Source organism: Varanus komodoensis, unplaced genomic scaffold (genome assembly GCF_004798865.1).
Source record: "Varanus komodoensis strain SLA01 unplaced genomic scaffold, ASM479886v1 scaffold331, whole genome shotgun sequence".
NCBI classification, from domain to species: domain Eukaryota; kingdom Metazoa; phylum Chordata; class Lepidosauria; order Squamata; family Varanidae; genus Varanus; species Varanus komodoensis.
In genome coordinates, this window is record NW_025335819.1 from 1 (window position 1) to 19,243 (window position 19,243).

Below are 19,243 nucleotides of genomic sequence, written 5' to 3' on the forward strand. Positions count from 1 at the left end.
TGTTGTCTGAACAAATTCAGTGTAGGAATAATGTGTCCAACCATTAATAAGGCTGAATTATAGAGACATAAAGCCCTAATGATTATCTGTGTAGCAGATTAATTATCTAGCCAGTTATTGTCTGACACTCTAAATACAGCACACATGCCCACCTCCTACTACCCGCCCCCCTTGAATCCACCTATGCTTTCTTTCTGAAATCAAATCTCTTCCTCCCTCCTCCCTGTACATCCCCTTTTACAAACAGGCGTGTCCTTAAGAGACAGGATCGTTTCAATGCAGACACAGAGAGAAACTTTAGAGCACATATAAATTACTATATGAAAATTGATGGGTTTTTGGTTGCTGTTGTGTTGGCCCTGAGCCCTGATCTTTTCAAAATGTATCACCGTCCCTGCCCTCTTCGGCTAGGAAGATCATCCCCTGACACTGGGGCAGTCCGGGACTTTCAGTCCAACATACCTCACAGGATGGTTGTGAGGTGAAATAAGGGGAAGGGGAAGAGAAGGAACGAATCGTGGGCGCCAACCTGAACTACCTGGAGAAACAGCGGGACAGAAGCGTGACGAAAAATGAAATCTACCACAGGGAAGAACACGACTTGCCCTCGCCAAACCGGCCCCCCACAATAACAAGCGAGGACGATGGGCGCCTGCGGCGGACTGAGAGGGAAGGAGCGGGGGGTTACAGTGCCCCGTGGAACGGGGCTGCCTGTGCCTCACCGGAAGATGCACCAGGACTCGAGGTGCCGCAGCGCTCGCTTGTAGAGCCGCAGCACTTTCTGCTGGTGGGTCAAGTACGCCGCCATCTTGGCTGGGCGCCGCTTCACCTTCACTCGGGACGGGAAAGACGCGAGGAGGGGGCGAGGAGCCCTCGCCGCAGAGGACGGTGGGAGTGACGCGACCCGTTCTCACGCCTGCTCGCTGTAGAGATAGGAAAGTTAGAGTGATACTCAGCTTGAATTAAAGGGCCAACCATTGAAAGCCGCCCTTGATCCCTATGATGACCTCTCTGGCGACGCTCTAAATGTTTGTTACATAGAAACCTTTTCCATACTGCAGATGTAAGGACCATCCTAAGGTATGTCCTTACACAGAGAGGAGTGCGTTTCTCTACTTTGTTATCTCTATGGGTAAAGGTAAGGGCTACAAAGGAAGCGCAGCTTCTTCTGCAGGGACGGGCATAAATATAAAAAATATGGGCAAGAGGGTGCTGTCCTACTCTAGGGATCCCGTGGGCCGCTGATTGGCCACCGTGTGAAGCGAACACTGGACTGGAAAGACCCTTGGTCTGATTCAGCGGGGATCTTCCTAACTGCTTATGAAACCGGAAGTGATGGCTTGCGCGTCACTCTCACCTTTCCTCCGCACGTCTATGGGCCGAGCGAGGAAGGAACGAGTGCAACGTGGGCGCGAGGGCCTCGGTCGTTGGCGTCATGAGCCGCTTCAAGTTCATTGGTGAGGGCGGTTGCTGAGCAACCGGGGCTGGAGGCGGATGCGGCGCGGGTGGGCGGACTTGGCCGCGGGCTGCCCCTGAATTGGGGGTGGCGGGTTATGGGGGGCCTGGTGCAGGCACAGCTGTGGCGCATGGCGAGCATCACCATGCCATACGGAGATGCCGGCCTTGCCCTGGTTATAGGGACGTAAACCCCGTTCATTTTAGTGGGGCTTAATTCCGCGTAACTGTGTGCTTGAAGAACCTGCAGGGCAGCCTTGAATCAGTAGGGCTGCCTTCCCAGCTTGATGTTTTGGACTACAATGCCCATCATTCCAATGATTGCCTGTGGTGGCTGGGTCTGATGGAAGCTGTAGTTCTGGAGGCCACCTGGTTGGAGAAGGCTGTGGCAGAGTGAAGAGCGATCTGACCCATGCTGATGACTGGAAGCTGGACACACTAGGTTTAGCTTGATTAATAATGCTTACTCACAAGTAAGGCCCCTGAATTTTCAATAGGACCTATCTCCATCTAAAGTATCCTCTTAAGGGTTACCTCTAAAATGGACAACGAAGGGCAACAATGTGCACAAACTACTTTGCATGTATAGGTGCAAATTTAAAAATTTAAATAATATACAAAGAGATGGGCCCTAGATCAAACTGAAAAAGAACTTTATCTGGAAGGAGAAATAACCTGAGGTGGTTGCATCTTGAGGGCATCATGGGAAGGCAAGATGCACTGGAGAAGACAGTTGCATGCAAACAAGATGAGGAAAGACCAAATATGAGAAAGAGCAATTCCATAAAGGAAGCCACAGCCTTGAACTTACAATAGCCGAGCAGGGCTGTCAAGAACAGGACACTTTGGAAGGTATTCAGTCATAGGACCACTGTAAGTCAGAGATGTAAGAGCAATCTAATATTCTCACAACCAGGTGACTAGTGCCTGCTGCACGTGCTGCTGTTCAGGAGTTTCCGTTGATGGAGAGCTTTGAGGCCTTCCTTCCTAGGATTCTTTATCTTTTACTCAGTCGTGGGCCTAGCTGTTCATGCTTGAAAAAAAAAAATGCTATAATTCTCAGCATTCCTAGAAATCCTGGGTGCATTTGGTCAGCCGGAGACTCTCAGTCCACCTACCTTACAGGGCTGTTGTGAGGATAAAATGGAGAAGAGGAGAACCTTGTGAGCCTCCTTGGGCTTCTTGCAAGAGGAAGAAAGTTGGGGTATAAATATAATGTAGTAGTGGTAATAATAATTTCTCCTCTCCCCATATTTGCCTGTGTATTGACTTGTACATGTACGGTAAGTATCTGAGATTCATAAGGGACAAGCAGAGTTCTTTACCTGTCTCTCAGTGTAAGAGAAAATGAGGTATATAATAGTGTGTTGGAAGGATTTTGAGATGGGGAGCAGGATTTGAGTACTGCTCCCGTAGCTGCCTATTCCTAGTCCAGATGGATGCTTGTTTTGATCCATCTAGACCGGGGCTTTTCCTGTTCTAAAACATTTTTCTACTGGACAATCCAATTTTAGATAGATGTATGCTGTATGTTTGGCAAGGCTGTATACTGTCGCCCTGCCTATTTAACTTATATGCAGAGCACATCATGAGAAAGGCGGGGCTAGATAATCACCAGTTAGAATTAAGATTGCTGGGAGAAACATCAACAATCTCAGATATGCAGATGATACCACTGTCATGGCAGAAAGTGAAGAGGAGCTAAAGAACCTCTTGATGCGGGTGAAGGAGGAGAGTGCAAAAGTTGGCTTGAAACTCAACATTAAGAAAACTAAGATCATGGCATCTGGTCCTCTCACTTCCTGGCAAAAAGATGGGGAAGAAATGGAGGTAGTGACAGATTTTATTTTCCTGGGCTCCAAGTCACCGCAGATGGGGACTGCAGCCAAGAAATTAAAAGACGCTTGCTCCTGGGGAGGAAAGCTATGGCAAATCTAGACAGCATACTAAAAAGCAGAGACATCACCTTGCCAACAAAAGTGCGTATAGTCTGTGCTATGGTTTTCCCAGTTGCAATGTGTGGCTGTGAAAGCTGGACCATAAGGAAGGCTGAGCGCCGAAGGATTGAGGCCTTTGAATTGTGGTGCTGGAGGAGACTCCTGCGAGTCCCTTGGACCACAAGGTGATCAAACCGGTCAGTCCTAGAGGAGATCAACCCTGACTGCTCTTTAGAAGGCCAGATACTGAAAATGAACTCAAGTACTTTGTCCACCTAATGAGAAGGAAGGACTCCCTGGAGAAGAGCCTAATGCTGGGAACAATAGATGGCAAAAGAAGAAGGGGACGGCAGAGAATGAGGTAGCCAGATGGAGTCAGTGAAGCAGCTGGTGTGAGCTTAAGTGGACTGTGGGGGATGGTGGAGGGCAGGAAGGCCTGGAGGAATGTTGTCCATGGGGTCACAATGGGTCGGACACAACTTCGCGGCTAACAACAACAACAATGCTGTATGATTGCTGTGACAGCTTGAAATTGCAAGGCACAAAATTAAATGCAGTAAGCATATTTTGCAAAATACTGTAGTGCCATTGCACCTTTCAGTATACCCAGAGTTAAGGTTATTAATTATTGTCTTTCTCTCTCTAGATATTGGTATTAACTTAACTGATCCTGTATTCAGAGGCATATACAGAGGTACTCAGAAACATCAAGGTAATTTTTCTTTCCTTTTCTGGCTTACTCTGTTGGCTTTCCATTCACAGACTTTTGTGGGGGTTTAGTAAATGGAGGCAGTTATAAATTTGATTCTGCCTATCACTTTTCCTGGCCCCCAAAATTATATGTGCACATACTTCCCCCACTTTGACATGACATGAAGGATGCAATCCTATACATACCTTACCTGATTGATTGATTGATTGATTGATATCCTGCCTTTTTCCTACAAAGGGCTCAAGGCAGCTTACATCTCCTCCTCCATCTTATCCCCACAACAACCCTGTGAGGTAGATTGGGCTGAGAGTCTGTGACTGGCCCAGAGTCACCCAGTTGGCTCCATGGCCGAGCGGGGACTAGAACCCAGATCGTCTGAGTCCCAGTCCCACGCTCTTAACCACTACACCACACTGGCTCTCACCTGAGTGCAAGTCACTCTGAATTCAATAACATTTACCTCTGACTTGATATTATAGAATTAAACATTACAGGCTTAGTACGAATATTGGCTTTATCTGCCCAAAACAGGTATCAGAAACCTCATTTATCAAACTTTCTAGGAATCTTGATTCCTAAACCTTTCCTCTATTCTCTTGTTGAGTGATTCTGATACTGCTTCCCTTGCAATTTTGTTAACTGGAATATTTTGAGCTGATTAAAGGGAAATGCTCTAGGAACAGTCTCCATTCCTAAAGCACCTAAGCAAGCAAGTAAGAACCTTCAAGTACTGGTTCATAGGAAATTTCATGGACACTCTAGAAACAAAGCTTCTATGGGAGGAATCGTAGCGGCTCTTCCTACCAGATGTTTCCTTTCCTTTCCTAAAGGCATTCAGACAGGGCTGCTTGGGAGGACTTGTAGCCTGCACTTTCTGTGCCCCTGGTCTAGGAGAAGGGTATTTAACAATTGATGGGCAACCACTAGCAACGTTTTAAGGAGTTCCTCTCAGCCAAGTGAAGACATACTGTTGAAGTATAGATGTGGTGCTGCTTGCTTAGTTATGTTGCATAGGTACATGGCAAAAACATTTATCCAGAGAAGCAACCATAGTCCTCAAACTGCTTGAGCAGGTTACTGCTGGTGGATAGTGGGTCATGAGAATCAGAGCTACGGGCTTCCTGTGTATAGAAGTATCCTCTGTACTTAATGAGAATAATGCAAGATGATTGGCAGCGTTGCTGCTGTGAAGTTACAGTCTTTGGGGGTGGAGGGTAAAAATAGGTTGGGCTCTAATAATATTTTAAAATACGAATATGAATTGCATGATTTTTGCAGATGACTTCTTGGATGTAGTGGACAGGGCAGTTAAAACTGGTGTTAAAAAGGTAAATACCTTTTGCATATTTTGTATATGTAGCCCTTTTCTCTTGGCTTTTATTAAAAGCATTTTCTGATATTCAAAAACTTGCACTTACAGTGATTATTATTTTTTAATTCCAGTTCATGATTACAGGTGGAAGTTTGCACGATAGTAAAGATGCAGTGCAGCTGGCGCAAACCAATGGTATTTGTCTCCTTCTGTTGTATAGCTTCAATGGAATTCTTTCATATTTGATATTTAGAAGGATCAGAATGGATGTGAATATAAGTATAGATATACATACATGCACATGCATATACACATGTAAACATTGGTGGAATCCATGGGTTGGATCCTAAGAATCATGAGTGGAAAGATAGAAACTAGTACAGTGTCTTTTCAAGTGCTCAGCAGAAGACTTTCCACATTGTTATAATAAGTAAGGTGGGTCTGTGGGAGTTCTCAAATTTTTATTTGTGCAAACTCTGGCACAAGAGGAAGAACAGCTTTGGATCTATTTTGACCTTCCACCTTCACTAGCATGAAGTGTAAGACGGTCCTTTAATGAGCTGAAGCTACTTTCCACATATGGAATGGTACCTTTGGAACCCACTCTGTTTTTCAAAAAAGTTGGTGGATGATGCATACAATGAGGCTGGCTGTAACCCTCTGAACATTGAGGATTACAAGCATTCTGTGCACCGTGGGGAGGTATTTATTTATTTACTTAATTTATTTAAAGCTTTTATATACCATTCTTCAAAAAGTCCCAGGACTGAAGGAGATTGTCTCCTCCTGCTGCTGCCCAAAACATTTAGATGACTGATTTCAGCTGACAAAGTGTCAGGCCCTGTCTCCCTCCCTCTCTGCTCCCCTTCCCACCCTCAGAAGCCCATCTCTGAGGTTATGAGCTCCGAGCTGCAGCTGATTCACTTCTTTCCCTGCTGGCTGTGAGGGAAGGCAGAGGATGTTCTGCGTTTGGACTAAGTTTAGTGGTTGGAGGTTAGAGCTGGGGCACCAGGAAATCTTATGGCTGCCATAGGCTTGCTCTGTAAGTAGAAAATAAAAAGGCAGCTGTTTGATAGCAAAGAGTGTCTTGAGGTGGAGCCCAATTTAAAATTTGAATTATGATGAATTTTGATTTGTATTGTGTGTGGCACTGAACTGTGTGGCACTGAACTGATTTACTTAACCTGGGGCAGATACTTCCAGCCATGGATACTGCCTGCATATAATTTATCACAAAATCTTTATTGATATTATTCTTTCAGGTTTTACCAGAAGCTAGGCTTACATGTTACACAGCAGCAAATCTGGGTTTATCATAGTTCATACACAGAAGCAGAGCTGTGGAGTCTGTACATAAAACCTTTGACTCCAACACCTCAATTTATAGTAGTGTTGACTCAGAATCTTTTATTTATATATCAATATAGGAGATAAATAATCAATATATTTATTTCCTATATTGATTGAAAGCACTCAACCTACAAGGCATTTCATCATAGCCAATGTGAATCATCAGGCTACTTTCTAGAACCCTAACCTGTTAAACTTTGGATTTAAAGGCTACAGCTATGTCATTGTAAACTTTTTATTTTATTTGTTAAAGAAATTATAAACATTCAGTAATGTTAATTTTTAAACAAAAGACTAAATTTAGAAAATGAAAACACTGGTCAATTCAGGTTGTATTTTTTATCCAAAGGCCATAAAGTAATAGGAATATACGGAGAATATAAAACAAACTATAAAAGAAAACAAGGAACACCTTTCTCTACCAGTTCCCATCCTTTTTGAGATTAAAGTATTCATTAAATATGGTAAGAATCTTGGTAGCCATGTTTGGCCTGTAGTGGATTTCTGATCTTTGTAGCCTCTAATACTTTAGGGTGAAAATGCTGCAAGTGTTCGTTTTAAATTTTAAAATTTGATGCCCTTGTAGGTGTATTTTTATTAGTACCACAAAAACTACTAATTTTTGCAACACAGGCTTTTTCACAACAGTCCTCTTCTGTAATACATTGACACACATAATATTTCCCATCTGTTATCGTAAAGTGTTCAAAAACAGTCGACTTCATTGGCACTTTTTCGCCATTGTGAATTTTTTCATGGGGTTCCACTTTCACTAATATATGAAATTTTAAAATGTCATGAAAATATAACCTGAACAAATAGTTTACTCAAATTATTACCTGTGAAATAGGAATTTTTAATGTTTTACTTATAATACAACTTAAATTTATTAGGTGCCAGAGTCGGTACATTTTTACTGACTTTCACGGTGACTCCAGTAACCAAAGAACTGCTTTCCGTGTCAGTACTCCAGCTCCACAGCCCTGCACACAACAGGGAACTGCAGCCATTCTCAGCTGTGCAGCAAATGTGCAAGAGTGTTTACATTTCCGTACAGTTGTTTTTGATACATGCCTCAAAAGTCTGGGTATATGTAACAATGTTAAGATGTTCCCATAAAAATATGTGTGAAATGTTAAAAATTATAGTATATAGGTGTCCCACTCATCCAAATCATAAATTAGGTACAAATAGATATACAGTGGTACCTCGGCTCACAAACACCTCAGTTCACAACCAAATTGGGTCGTGAACAGAAATTTCATAAAAATTTTGCCGCAGGTCGTGAACTCTGCATTGGGTGACGATCGCGGGTGCACCTGCCTCCCCTGCATGGGCGCGATCGCAGTCATGCTGTGGAGTGGGGGGAGATGGCTGCAGTTGTGCTGGGGGGGGGAGATGGCCACGATTGCGCCTGTGTTCCCTGCCCGAGCGCACTCATGCCCACGCCCGTCTTCCCCTGCGCATGCCTGTGCCCGCCTCCCCCCCATGCGCCTGCCTCCCCCCACGCACCCGTGATCGCTGGGGGGGAGGGGGGAGATGGCCACGATCTTTGTTGTTCTTTGTCACTTTGCTCCAGAGTTTTGTGAGTAAAAAAAATAGTTGCAGAACGGATTAACCTTACTTACCTTGACCCTTATGGGTAAATTTGACTTGGCTCACAACCAATTTGGGTCACAACCAGAGTCCTGGAACACACTAAGTTCATGAGCCAAGGTACCACTGTATTTCAGTGTGGGTTTTTAATCTTAATCATTAACTATAGATCATTGTAGGTTGCTACTGCAAATTCTTGCCAACATGTTAGGTATTGATCTGTTGTTCTGATCCAGTGAATGGCATTTGTCATGCACTGTCTTATTTGTCACGTTCTCTTTTACCCTCAGTTTCCCCATTGCACAGTGGGAATAATACTAGCCTATGCCACAGTGCTGTTGAAAAGATGTATGCTGTAATAATCATGAAGCCAGTGCATATGCTTTATAGACACTAAATTTAAAATATGAAAAATGTACTTAATTGTTTTCAGGAACAAACTGCAGAGCAGAGCAAGAAACCAGCATTCCAATTTGGAGAGAAAATGCATAATTGATGAGAGTGGGACTTTTTTCCAGTTAGAGTCCTCTTCTCAAGTAAACTTTCCTGAGCACTCTACCCAAGTGTCTTCAGGTTTTTCAGAGTGGACATGCCATTTATGTTGTTCATTATGGTGAAACCACCACAAGGTGATTTAATGTAGTGTGGTGTAATGTAGGCTCTATTAACTCATTAAAGCAGACACCAGCTTTCCATTGCCTTTACAGACTTGACAGATTGCCAGGCAAGTGCACATATCTGTAGCACACAAAAGTGAACACAATAAAATCACCTGATGTCAACAGGTCACGTGTGGGCTAGGTCTGATGGAAGCCTTCTTATGTGCATTTCTGTGGAGAATGTGGCTTTGTGTCAGCCCAGTCCATAGGCTAATGTCTTGCTGACTGAACTTGGAGTACACTGTTGCATACTAGGAGAGCTGGAGCACTGGGTGCTAAATCACTCTTGGGATTTGGCAAGGTGAACGTCATCAGGGACTCACTGTCTTGCACCTGCACTGGCCCCCCTTGAGCTGTGCCATTCCAAAGCTACTTTCGTGAAACCAGAAAGTTGGCTAAGTCATAACTGCAGGTGGAAACAGGAGTTATCTGTTCCAAAAGTAAGTAAATTCAGAAGTTGAAATATGCAAAAGTTTCTGTAGATATTGGGCAGAATTTTCATGAGCTTTGTCATATGTCATCAGAAGGGGAGTGGGCAGATTTCTAGATGTTTTGAACTTTAAGTTCCTGCCATTATGGCCAGTGGTCAGAAATATTGGGGATTGTAGGTCTGAGCATATAGAGATCTATGGCATCCTGTCTTGCCATTGAACCCCTTCTTGGGATCCTCCTCCATGAAGCCCTTGCTCAACTTCCTTAATTTTCACCCCTAATCTAAAGTACATGTAATGACATTTGTTTATATTCAACCTGTGTTGTTGCTGCCTCTCCCTGTTGTCAGACTTTAGATTGCAAGCTCTCTGGGGCAGAGGATTTAACTTCTACAAGCACCATGAATATTGATTGTGCTGTAACAATGATTAAATTTTCATGTCACTTGTTTTCAGGAATGTTTTACAGTACCGTTGGCTGCCATCCTACCCGCTGTGGAGAATTTGAGCAGGGTAACCCTGATCAGTACCTAGAGGAGTTACAAGATCTAGCTGAGAAAAACAAAGGGAAGGTTATAGCAATCGGGGAATGTGGCCTGGGTAAGTATTAGCCAACTATCTTAAGAAACTGTTTTCATGAAATGCTTTCAAAAGCCAATTAATTGTGTTTTCACTTTCAGATTTCGACAGATTAGAATTCTGCCCTAAAGGCACCCAAGTCAAGTAAGAGAGATTTATTTATCCTATCAGATAAATGTTTGTCATTCGTAACACACTTTTGCAGGCATATTGCTTTTTTGTGATAGTCATTAGAAATCACAGCACAGTTGTTTTTCTTACTATGCTTGATGTAAAAATCAAGAGCAGCAGCAACTATTTCCCTGTTCTTTCATCCGTGACCTACACAGGACACAAACCGCCCACTAAAGGAGCCTTTCCCTGGCTGGGGACTGCCAGTGTCTTGGGCTAAAGCCTCCATTATTCTTAGCCAGCCACCATGGTCCTTGGAAAAGAACAGGTTGGACAAGGCTGTGCTGAAGCATCTCCATGGTTCCCTGGGACATTCTGTTCTCCCATGCTATCACCTGCTCCACACAATGGCTGCCCAGGCTTTGATTCCAGATGTAGTTGTTCTGCCCCTGCATGTATTCAATGTGCTATCCTCAAATTAGGAGAAGAGAACAAGTTCTTTCGAGCAACTGGTGTGTGTGAATGTCAAGAGATACACCTGGGATAAAAATCCTGTCCCCTCTATTAAGGAACACTGCTCTGTTCACAGCTCCCCTTTTTCATCTAGATATTGCTACAGAGTACATGAAGCAACAGTTACCGTGATGGGTATCAGTGCGACAAACACTTCCTCTCAGGGTGAATTGTTCATTGCTTAAGAATGGTCTGGCACTTTGCCACCATTGCTTTTCTCATCCTCTAACCCTGGAGAAAGGGGACCACATAGTCCACGCCTCGACTGCAGCTGCGGCCCACAGTCTGTTCCCTGCTTCCCCCCACTGTAGGTGCAATTGCAAATAATGTAGTACTGAGATGAGGCAACAAGGCAGGGGTGGGCAATAGAAGAAAATTCTCTTGGCTTTGCTTAGAACATTCCACACTCCAAATTCCAGCTTGAAGTACGTGAGAATGCTTAGTAACAGGAATATCAAAGGAGGCAAGAAGGAGGCAAGGACACTTGAAAGAAAATAATATAGCTAACTTGTGCTGAAGCCTTGGAAGTAACTTGCTCACATAGTGGATGCTGGGCAGGAATGCATGCCTCTCCTCCTTGCCTGAGTGAGTTACCTGGATTTTAGAGTGTCAGCATGTCCAGGAGACAGTGGATCACATTGGCAAGGAAGCAAAGATCCTCAGTCCATTAATTAGGTTTGGCTGGAGGTTGCTTTGATTGACAGTGGGCAATTAGCATGGTCACATAGGCAGGAAAGAACTGATTCTCACCTTGTTGGGTTGAGATCGGAGTCTGGCAAGATAATTTTTTAAAGGATGTTTTGCACAACTATGGACAGCTAGGTTATCTTAGAAAAGTCTCCTGCTTGTGGATTCAAGAGTCTGAGGAAAGACATGACAAGTGGTATGCACTGGATAGAGGCCCCTGCCTCAGCTAGTTCAGGGGAAGCTAAAAGACAGATTTGCTGGGTTGGAGGGCAGCATGACAACATCTTTGCTTGGGAACACATTGGACAAGGAAGGAAAACTTAACTCAAATGGGAGGAAGAAAGAACCAGGCACAAAAGCCAAGGAACTTTAAATGAAAGGACACTTCTGCTGCACAGAGTTATATTTATGGAAATAAATTGTATGGAACACAGTCATACAGTTAGGACCATGTGGGGTAGGGATATGTAGTCTAGCATTTCAGCAGCAGCTGGAAAGGTGCATCTGAAAACTCACAGGCAGGTTGGGAGTTTGGTGCCCAGCGCTTGTTTGCAACCAGCATCTAGGTACTTTAATAGTGCCTCTGAACTTGGAGGCTCCATTCAGCTTTCATATCTAAAATAGTGCATAGCAAACTTTCCCAACTTGGGGACGTCTAGATACATTGGACTGCAGCTCTCATAATCCCGCAGCCCGCAGTAGGGAAAATGGGTTCACGGCATAGATCTAACTCCAAATATTTGCATCTTTTATGGCAGATTGTAAAACAGTTCTGAGAAACTGACAGTCATGTGCATGATATTTATGAGCCTCTGCATAGGGAGAGAACCAACTCCAGTCATGGCAGCACAGACAGAAAGTTTAGCTAGGACCCTTTCACAGTTCAAAGGTAAACTACAGTGATGTAATGTGCACATTGACACACTGTGCAAATACAAGCTCCTGTTATAAGATCACGTGTAAACAGCCTTGTTTTTCCTGGTAGCATCTATAGAAGACCTAACAAACTTTATCAACTTTTTAAACATCTTCTCTTTGGGCTGTATGGTGGTCTAAACATTTTAGGTGAGGTTTTTAAAAATTTTATTTAGTTCGATGGAAGACTCCATCTCAGCCTAAAACAATTCAGCAGCCACGTGTAGGCTATTGAGAATGTTTCTGCATGTTGCCTGTAATATTTGAAAGTGAGTTTTTATATAGCTCATCCCATGGAGAGTTGCTATGAACATGGAGGTTTGGCATGGACACTCTCGTGTGATCCAGGCAATCCGCTAATTACAGCATGCAGTAATTTCCAGAAGCTGTAATGTCTGAATCAGCCCTGAGCTACTAAAGTATCAGGGGCTCGTTATGGCACAGAACCAGCATGGCCTGGCATAAGATTGAGCAGTTTTTTTTGGATTTGCCAGCCCATGTGCTGAGAGCAATGGGATAATTTTGTAGGTTGTCATTCTAGGCCATAGGAGGGCATTGTGGAAATACTACTTGAATGGTTTACAATAGGAGTGGGGAACTTTGTTGGTCTGAAGGCCATTCTCCCTTCCTTCCTCCCTAACACACACACCACATTCATAACACACACACACTCCCACTATACCATACTGCAGTTAGACTTTTAAAAAACACAGGAGGGATAATTTTCAAGGGGGCTTCAGGGCTCTGGGTAGCAGTATCCCCCAGAATGTCTCCTCGTGTAGTAAATAAACAAGTACCTACTAATTGCAGCACAGGGAGATGGGGGTGGGCATCAATAAGCATATTCCACAGTCACTTTTGTGGGCATTCCACCTCATGGCCTACTCACTAAAAAAAGGACTTTCAGGTTCTTTTGCTTTCAAAGCATTAAGCATATGCTTAACCTTTCAGCTGGATACAGTGCGAATTAAACTGTTTCACTTTGGTGGGATTATGCCCCCTCTTCTCGTGCTTTCTGTCTTTCTCTCTGAGTCACACACACTCCATTCTTTTCCAGCACCTTGCATCTACAACCAAAATAATGTTAAATATGGGAGCTTTTTCTTTATTTCCTTTCAGGTATTTTGAAAAACAATTTGCTCTGTCTGAGCAAACAAAATTACCAATGTTTCTACACTGCAGGAATTCACATCCAGAATTCATAGGTATGTTTTGATGAAAATTGAAAGCATTAAAAAAAAAGATCTCTCAGATTTTAAAACCAAAATATTCTCATTTTTCAGATATAATGAGGCAAAACAGAGAGAGGTGTGTGGGAGGAGTGGTAAGTGCAAAATGAATATTTGTCTCTCTTCACTCTCGGTCACATCTGTCTTGTGATGCAGCTCTCTGTGGTTGCTAACACAGTGCAAGCAAACAAGCTGCAGGTTCCTGTCGAGTTTCTTATTTTTTATCCAAAACAGTCCATGTGAGAATGGAACACCAAAAAAACTGCAGTCTGTACCTTACTTCAGCCATATTGCCTTGGCCTGCTTACCTGAAATAAAGTGCTCTGAAGGGTGGTCCTCCCCCAAAATCTGCACTCTTTTGCCAGCCTAAAGGTTCAGCTCTGCCAGCCTTGCCAAGAAATAGACATCCTGCCTCGAACTGGAGCCAAGTAGTTTCAGTTCAGAAGAAACGGGCGAACAATTTTTAGACTTGTGCCCTGTCCCTAAACCAGAAGTGGGAGGAAGGATTGTCCTGTATGGGAGCACAATTAAGGCCGTGAGGGATGCCCTAGGGACAGGGCACAAGTTTAGGGACAAAGGGTGGCTCTGGCAGTCTGTTCTGGGGTTGATGGGTGGGATTCTAACCCGCTGTGCTCTGATCTCATCCTCAGAGTATCCCCTTCCCAGAAAAAGGCAGGCTGCTGGGCAAGGCTTTGTGTGAACCTGGAGTCCTTTCAATTCCAGAAACAACATTTTGTGCTTCCTATGTGAAAAAGGGACAGTGGTGAAATAAAGGCCTTCCTGCTGGATTGATGATCCCATTTCTAAATAAGTGTGCTATTTCATCTATATGTATATGTAGTAAAGGACTTGTTCTCGCTACTGAATTATAGCAGAATTTTTCTGTTAGCAAACAGTTTGAGGTAGGGCATCGTAATGAAATGTACGAGCAGCCTCACCATTTTCAGCCTTCCCCAAACTGGGGTCCTCTGGATGTGTTGGACTACAGTTCCCATTGCTGGCTGAAGGACTATATGAACTGTAGTTCTATATATCTGGAAGGCACCAGGTTGGAGAAGGCTGTTTGGTTGCTGAGCAAGTCGTATCTTGGAAGGTAAGGGAATGGTAGATCTGGTTCTTCCTCATTACTTGGAAATCCTTCCCTTTTCTCATGGCATGAATGTGACTGACATGCTTCCTTAAAGGCTCACATTCAACTGGGAACCACTGCCCGGTTTGGGGAATTCATTTCTTATAAAGCAAAATGTACAGAATGGTATGTACAGTAGAACTTATTTGGAAATAAGTATGCCTAGCACTGCATCCCCGTTAAGGTAGCATAAGGCCCTTAATTGACACACCCGTGAAAAGAGGGGCCAAAATGTGCTGCTCCAAATACTTGAGTAGGTTAATCTGGCTCATGAGCAAAAAAAGCTTGAATCAGGGTGCTGGTCCCATTTGTTGTTGTTGTTAGTCGCAAAGTCATGTCCGACCCATCGCGACCCCATGGACAACATTCCTCCAGGCTTTCCTGTCCTCCACCATCCCCGGAGTCCACTTAAGCTCATGCTGACTGCTTCAGTGACTCCACCTAGCTGGTCCCATTAGTTTAGATTAATTATAGTATTCTGGCTTAACTAAATTTTACGTTAATCTGCAAAAGATCCTAGCTATGCTGCTAATGTTTGGTTCTTACCAGTCTATGGCCATGTACTTTCCCATTTATGTTGGTACAACTACTTACAGAGGTCAGCATGTATATGCTGTCAAATGCTTTCCAAAAGACCAAGAAAAAAGGCAGCCAAGGGGAAGCAACAAATGAGGTCAGACTGGTAAAAATGAACACCAAGCACCAAGCGTTTCTTTTCCCTTGTAAATGCATACAATTATTTTTTTACAGGTACATTCTTTTGATGGCACCAAAGAAGAGGCAGCAACTATATTAGAGCTGGATCTCTACATAGGAGTAAATGGTTGGTAAGTTATTTTAAATGTGCAATGGCTAATTATACAGGACTCATTTTGAATTTGGCAGGGATACCTCAAACAAGACTTGAACAACTTCTTACTCATGTAGAGAAGGCCCTTGTGGATTGCCATGCATGGCTGATGGTCTATATTTGATTTTTAGGCCTGCATAAATGCTCTTTGGTTGAATGTAACATTAATGCAACTAGCACCCATGTGACATTACCAAAATCCAGATTATGTTGGCCCTGACTCTTAAGAAATCATTTTGTTAAACACGTGCTTAGCTAAAGTTGTGCAGCAGCACCCACTCCACAGACAAATCTGCTGGCTGGGGGACAGCATTCTTACCTGCTTTTGTTGATTTTTGAATGAACATGCTTGAATTGGATTGCACAGCTTATCAAACTCATCAAGAGTTATGTAAATAGTTAGGTGCTTGTCACACTGATGCCATTGAGACTAGAAACACAACTTTGGGGCAACCATGGTTCTGTATAAAACGGTTCTTTGAATCTTGAGGGCCTTTCCTTTTATATGAAGCATACAATTTCAGCAAGTCATCCAACTCAAAGCATACATTATCTTCAAAGCAGGGTTTTAAAATTTATTTCCAGTTCACTGAAAACAGAAGCCAACTTAGAAACCGTGAAGTCAATTCCCAGTGAGAGATTAATGATAGAGACAGGTAAGTTGGTATCGGTTAATATGATTTTGTATTTTGTTTTCACCAGTATTTTCCCTTCAGATCTCAGATCTGGAGTTTATTTGCAGTCTTTGGACAGAATTACAGTCCTTAGGTGACATACTGATAGAAGACTAGACATAGGCTTCCCTCAGTATGATTTACTTTCCACAGTGTGGTGCCTTTTAAATGACTTAATTGCAAGTCCTATCATCCCTAGTCATAGTGGAGGCAACAGGCTGAGGAAGCCTGGTCTAAAATGGTGGGGGATGACCCCAAATATAACTGAAAATAGTATCTTGTTATTTCATGTTATGTAATTCATTGGCATTAACAGAGAAAACTCTGGTTTATATTTAAAATGCATGTCTATCCTTTGGTTATGCTGTACTACTCATGTGTATGTCCTCAAATCCAGTAGAGGGCAATGATGCTAGAAATGTCAATATCCTCCAGATGTCAGTCATTTGTCAAAAATAGTACAACTTTTGCCAAGCATCAGGCTAAGTGGAACAGGCCCTACCTTAGTTGTCCCCAACATGGTGCCATCAATACATACTAAAGTACCACCTCCATTGTTCTCAGTTTACATGGACATGCTTTACTGTCTGGAATTAAATTGGCTGCATTGCATATTAATTTCAAACTTTAGTAGAACAATTGAATAAATACTGTGGCTTCAGTGACTCTTGATCATGCTTGTGATTAGGGGAGAACCATGGGCAGAGCAGTCTTAGACACTGTCCAGTGGGCACTTGGATCCCCCCCTCCCCCCAAGCTGGAACAGAAAGAACCACACTGATCACTTCTACGAGGTCAGAAAAGCAACTATGACGAAGACACACGGGACATTTGGGGGGAAAGACTGGACCTGCCAAAATACAACAGATCCTACTTGTACCCCAGCTTCTTTTTCCAGTTGTCCCAAACCCGAACCACCGCAGTTAGATAGCAAAAATCAGCTGTGTAGCTGGTTTGCAGAATAGGTGGTGTGGAGAGGCAGAAATGGTCTCCTTTGGTCCTCTCACTCTGCACAGGAAGCTCATAAACTTCTGAGTTTAGATGCTTACAGAAACATCAAGGGCATGGTTGATGGACTTGCAGCCCTAATTTCAGTACAAAACTAAATATTACTGGTTTTGGTAGAGCAAGTTTGCATTTTATTGTTTGGTCCTCTTACTGTTTGTTCTGTTAATAGATGAAATCTTAAAAATATTAGTTCCAAATGAAGAAATTTAAGGAGTTTACTGCTTTGGCCTTAGCTGTAAGTTTTAGGTTTCTGAAAGTGTATTAGTAACAGATTGCAGCACTACTTTCATAAAGAATTCATCACTGAAGTGATCTATCGTAAAGCTTTTCATTGTAGAAATATGTGGTATGTTTGGAAAAAAAAACTTCTGCCTTTTGTACCTATTTTCTGTCTGGAAAGCAACTTTTACATTTATAGCTTTTAAAAAAATTAACAATTTGACATTTCTTAGTTAAAAAGAATATTGGGGTGTGGAATAGAGGAAGAAATATATGAGGTGGCTACAGGAAGCTATTTATGAAATCAGTAAGAGTGGCATTCATTCTTAACTGTTCCCTAAATCAAACCAGATGCTCCATGGTGTGGAGTGAAAAATACCCATGCTGGTTCGAAATACATAAAAACTACATTCCCTACCAAGAAAAAGTGGGAAATGGGACACTGCCTGAAGGACAGAAATGAACCTTGCCACATAATGTAAGTATGCTATTTAATATCTGCCAAGGCTTCAGTGCAGCTGTAGGTAGTTATGATGGCTATGTGCCATTGAACACAGGGAAATGAATTAGTCATGATACATGCATTGCTTTAGATTGAACTTTTGTTTAAGTGACTGACCATAGCTCAGGCCTCACCAACCTGATGCCCTCCATATAAGACGTACTACAATTTCCAAAGTCCTAGCCATTAGACTTGTTGTCTGGGGCTGATGGGAGTTGAAGTCCAAAACATCTGGAGGGTACCAAGTTGGAGAATAACATGCCATATGAGTGACCTGCTGACATAGTGATATGACTAGCACTGAAAACACTGACAAAATTGGAAATAAACCACAGTGTTCAACTGAGCCAGGTACATTTAAACACCAAAATAGAGTGCAGAACTTGGATATTTTTGTCTGTTCAAAGGCTGGGAAAGTATCTTTGGCCTAAGAGTCATAATAGCACTGGGCAAGCAAATCAGGCTACATGTCAAACTGTGACCTCCATAACATGTCTATTGAAAACCCACTTCTCTTTCACACTTGTTCTAATACCTAGATAACATACCCATACCCAAAAGCAATTTTTTAACTCCTCTTGGCCATGCAGCGAGGAGAAAGTGAGCATAAATCTGGGGGAGACAAATAAATCAGTCTTTGCTAAGCCATAGTTTAGCATGGTGGCTCCCATGTAGGCACTGTGTTTGTGTTGCACCTAACTGCTGAGACTGAGCCAGAATGATTTGTGAAATTCCAAAAATAGTTTATACAAACTTTAATCAACTTGATCAAAAGTTTAAGTTAATTATGAACATAAACAGTGAAGTGACACCACCATCTTTAATTTCTCAGAAAATGTTTTGTTTTGTTTTAGCCAAATCTTGGAAATACTAGCAGCAGTACGTGAAGAAGATCCACTAGAATTGGCCAACACTATGTATAACAACAGTATTAAAGTCTTCTTTCCAGATGTTTAAAGCACTTTATGTATTATGATACAACCAATTCGTTTAAATAAAAGAATTTAACATCTGCATTAAATTTGAAATAATTACATTTATAAGTAAGCTTGCTCTATGGGTGGATTAAACGTACAGGTGAAAAGCTTAACAAATTAATTCTTTTTTTTGGGGTGGGGGGCGTATTTTTGCCAAACCAGCTTCTAGAATAATAGTCCTTAAGGCCACAATTCAGTGCATTTGGAGGGAGATACACGTAACTCTCTGAACATGGAAGCTTATGTGCATTCAATACAACGGAGTGAGGTATGGTGGTGACCAGCCACCACCAGGCCTCATCCTGCGTATTTACTGTAGATAGCTGGTTTTGGCCATCCAGATTTAGCAATGGGGAAAGAAGAGAGAAGGGGCATCAAAAAATCTGCACAAGACAACA

At 42.7% G+C, this 19,243-nt stretch overlaps 1 protein-coding gene across 4 annotated transcripts; it reads left to right on the forward strand.

Moving 5' to 3' along the window:
• Positions 1-887: 887 nt before the first annotated feature.
• TATDN1 (TatD DNase domain containing 1) lies at positions 888-18,889 on the forward strand. Of its 4 annotated transcripts, none has more exons than XM_044439040.1 (12): positions 889-1,080; positions 4,039-4,104; positions 5,383-5,432; positions 5,548-5,611; positions 9,909-10,052; positions 10,133-10,175; positions 13,377-13,462; positions 13,541-13,581; positions 15,366-15,442; positions 16,051-16,121; positions 17,718-17,844; positions 18,723-18,889. In XM_044439040.1, the coding sequence occupies exons 4-12, from the start codon at positions 5,551-5,553 to the stop codon at positions 18,823-18,825; spliced, it is 753 nt and encodes a 250-aa protein (XP_044294975.1). In that variant the 5' UTR covers positions 889-1,080; positions 4,039-4,104; positions 5,383-5,432; positions 5,548-5,550; the 3' UTR covers positions 18,826-18,889. The 4 variants fall into 4 exon arrangements, with proteins under 4 accessions (XP_044294977.1, XP_044294975.1, XP_044294976.1 ...); XM_044439039.1 differs by lacking the exon at positions 889-1,080 and adding an exon at positions 1,330-1,457; XM_044439042.1 differs by lacking the exon at positions 5,548-5,611 and having other exon boundaries at positions 888-1,080.
• The last annotated feature ends 354 nt before the right edge of the window (positions 18,890-19,243 follow it).

Bases quoted from the DNA above. Each gene is read 5' to 3' on its own strand.
- TATDN1 (XM_044439039.1), top strand. From the start codon at position 1,436: ATGAGCCGCTTCAAGTTCATTG. The intron at 5,433-5,547 runs GTAAATACCTTT...TTTTAATTCCAG, and splicing joins TTAAAACTGGTGTTAAAAAG to TTCATGATTACAGGTGGAAG. The intron at 10,176-13,376 runs GTAAGAGAGATT...ATTTCCTTTCAG, and splicing joins CCTAAAGGCACCCAAGTCAA to GTATTTTGAAAAACAATTTG.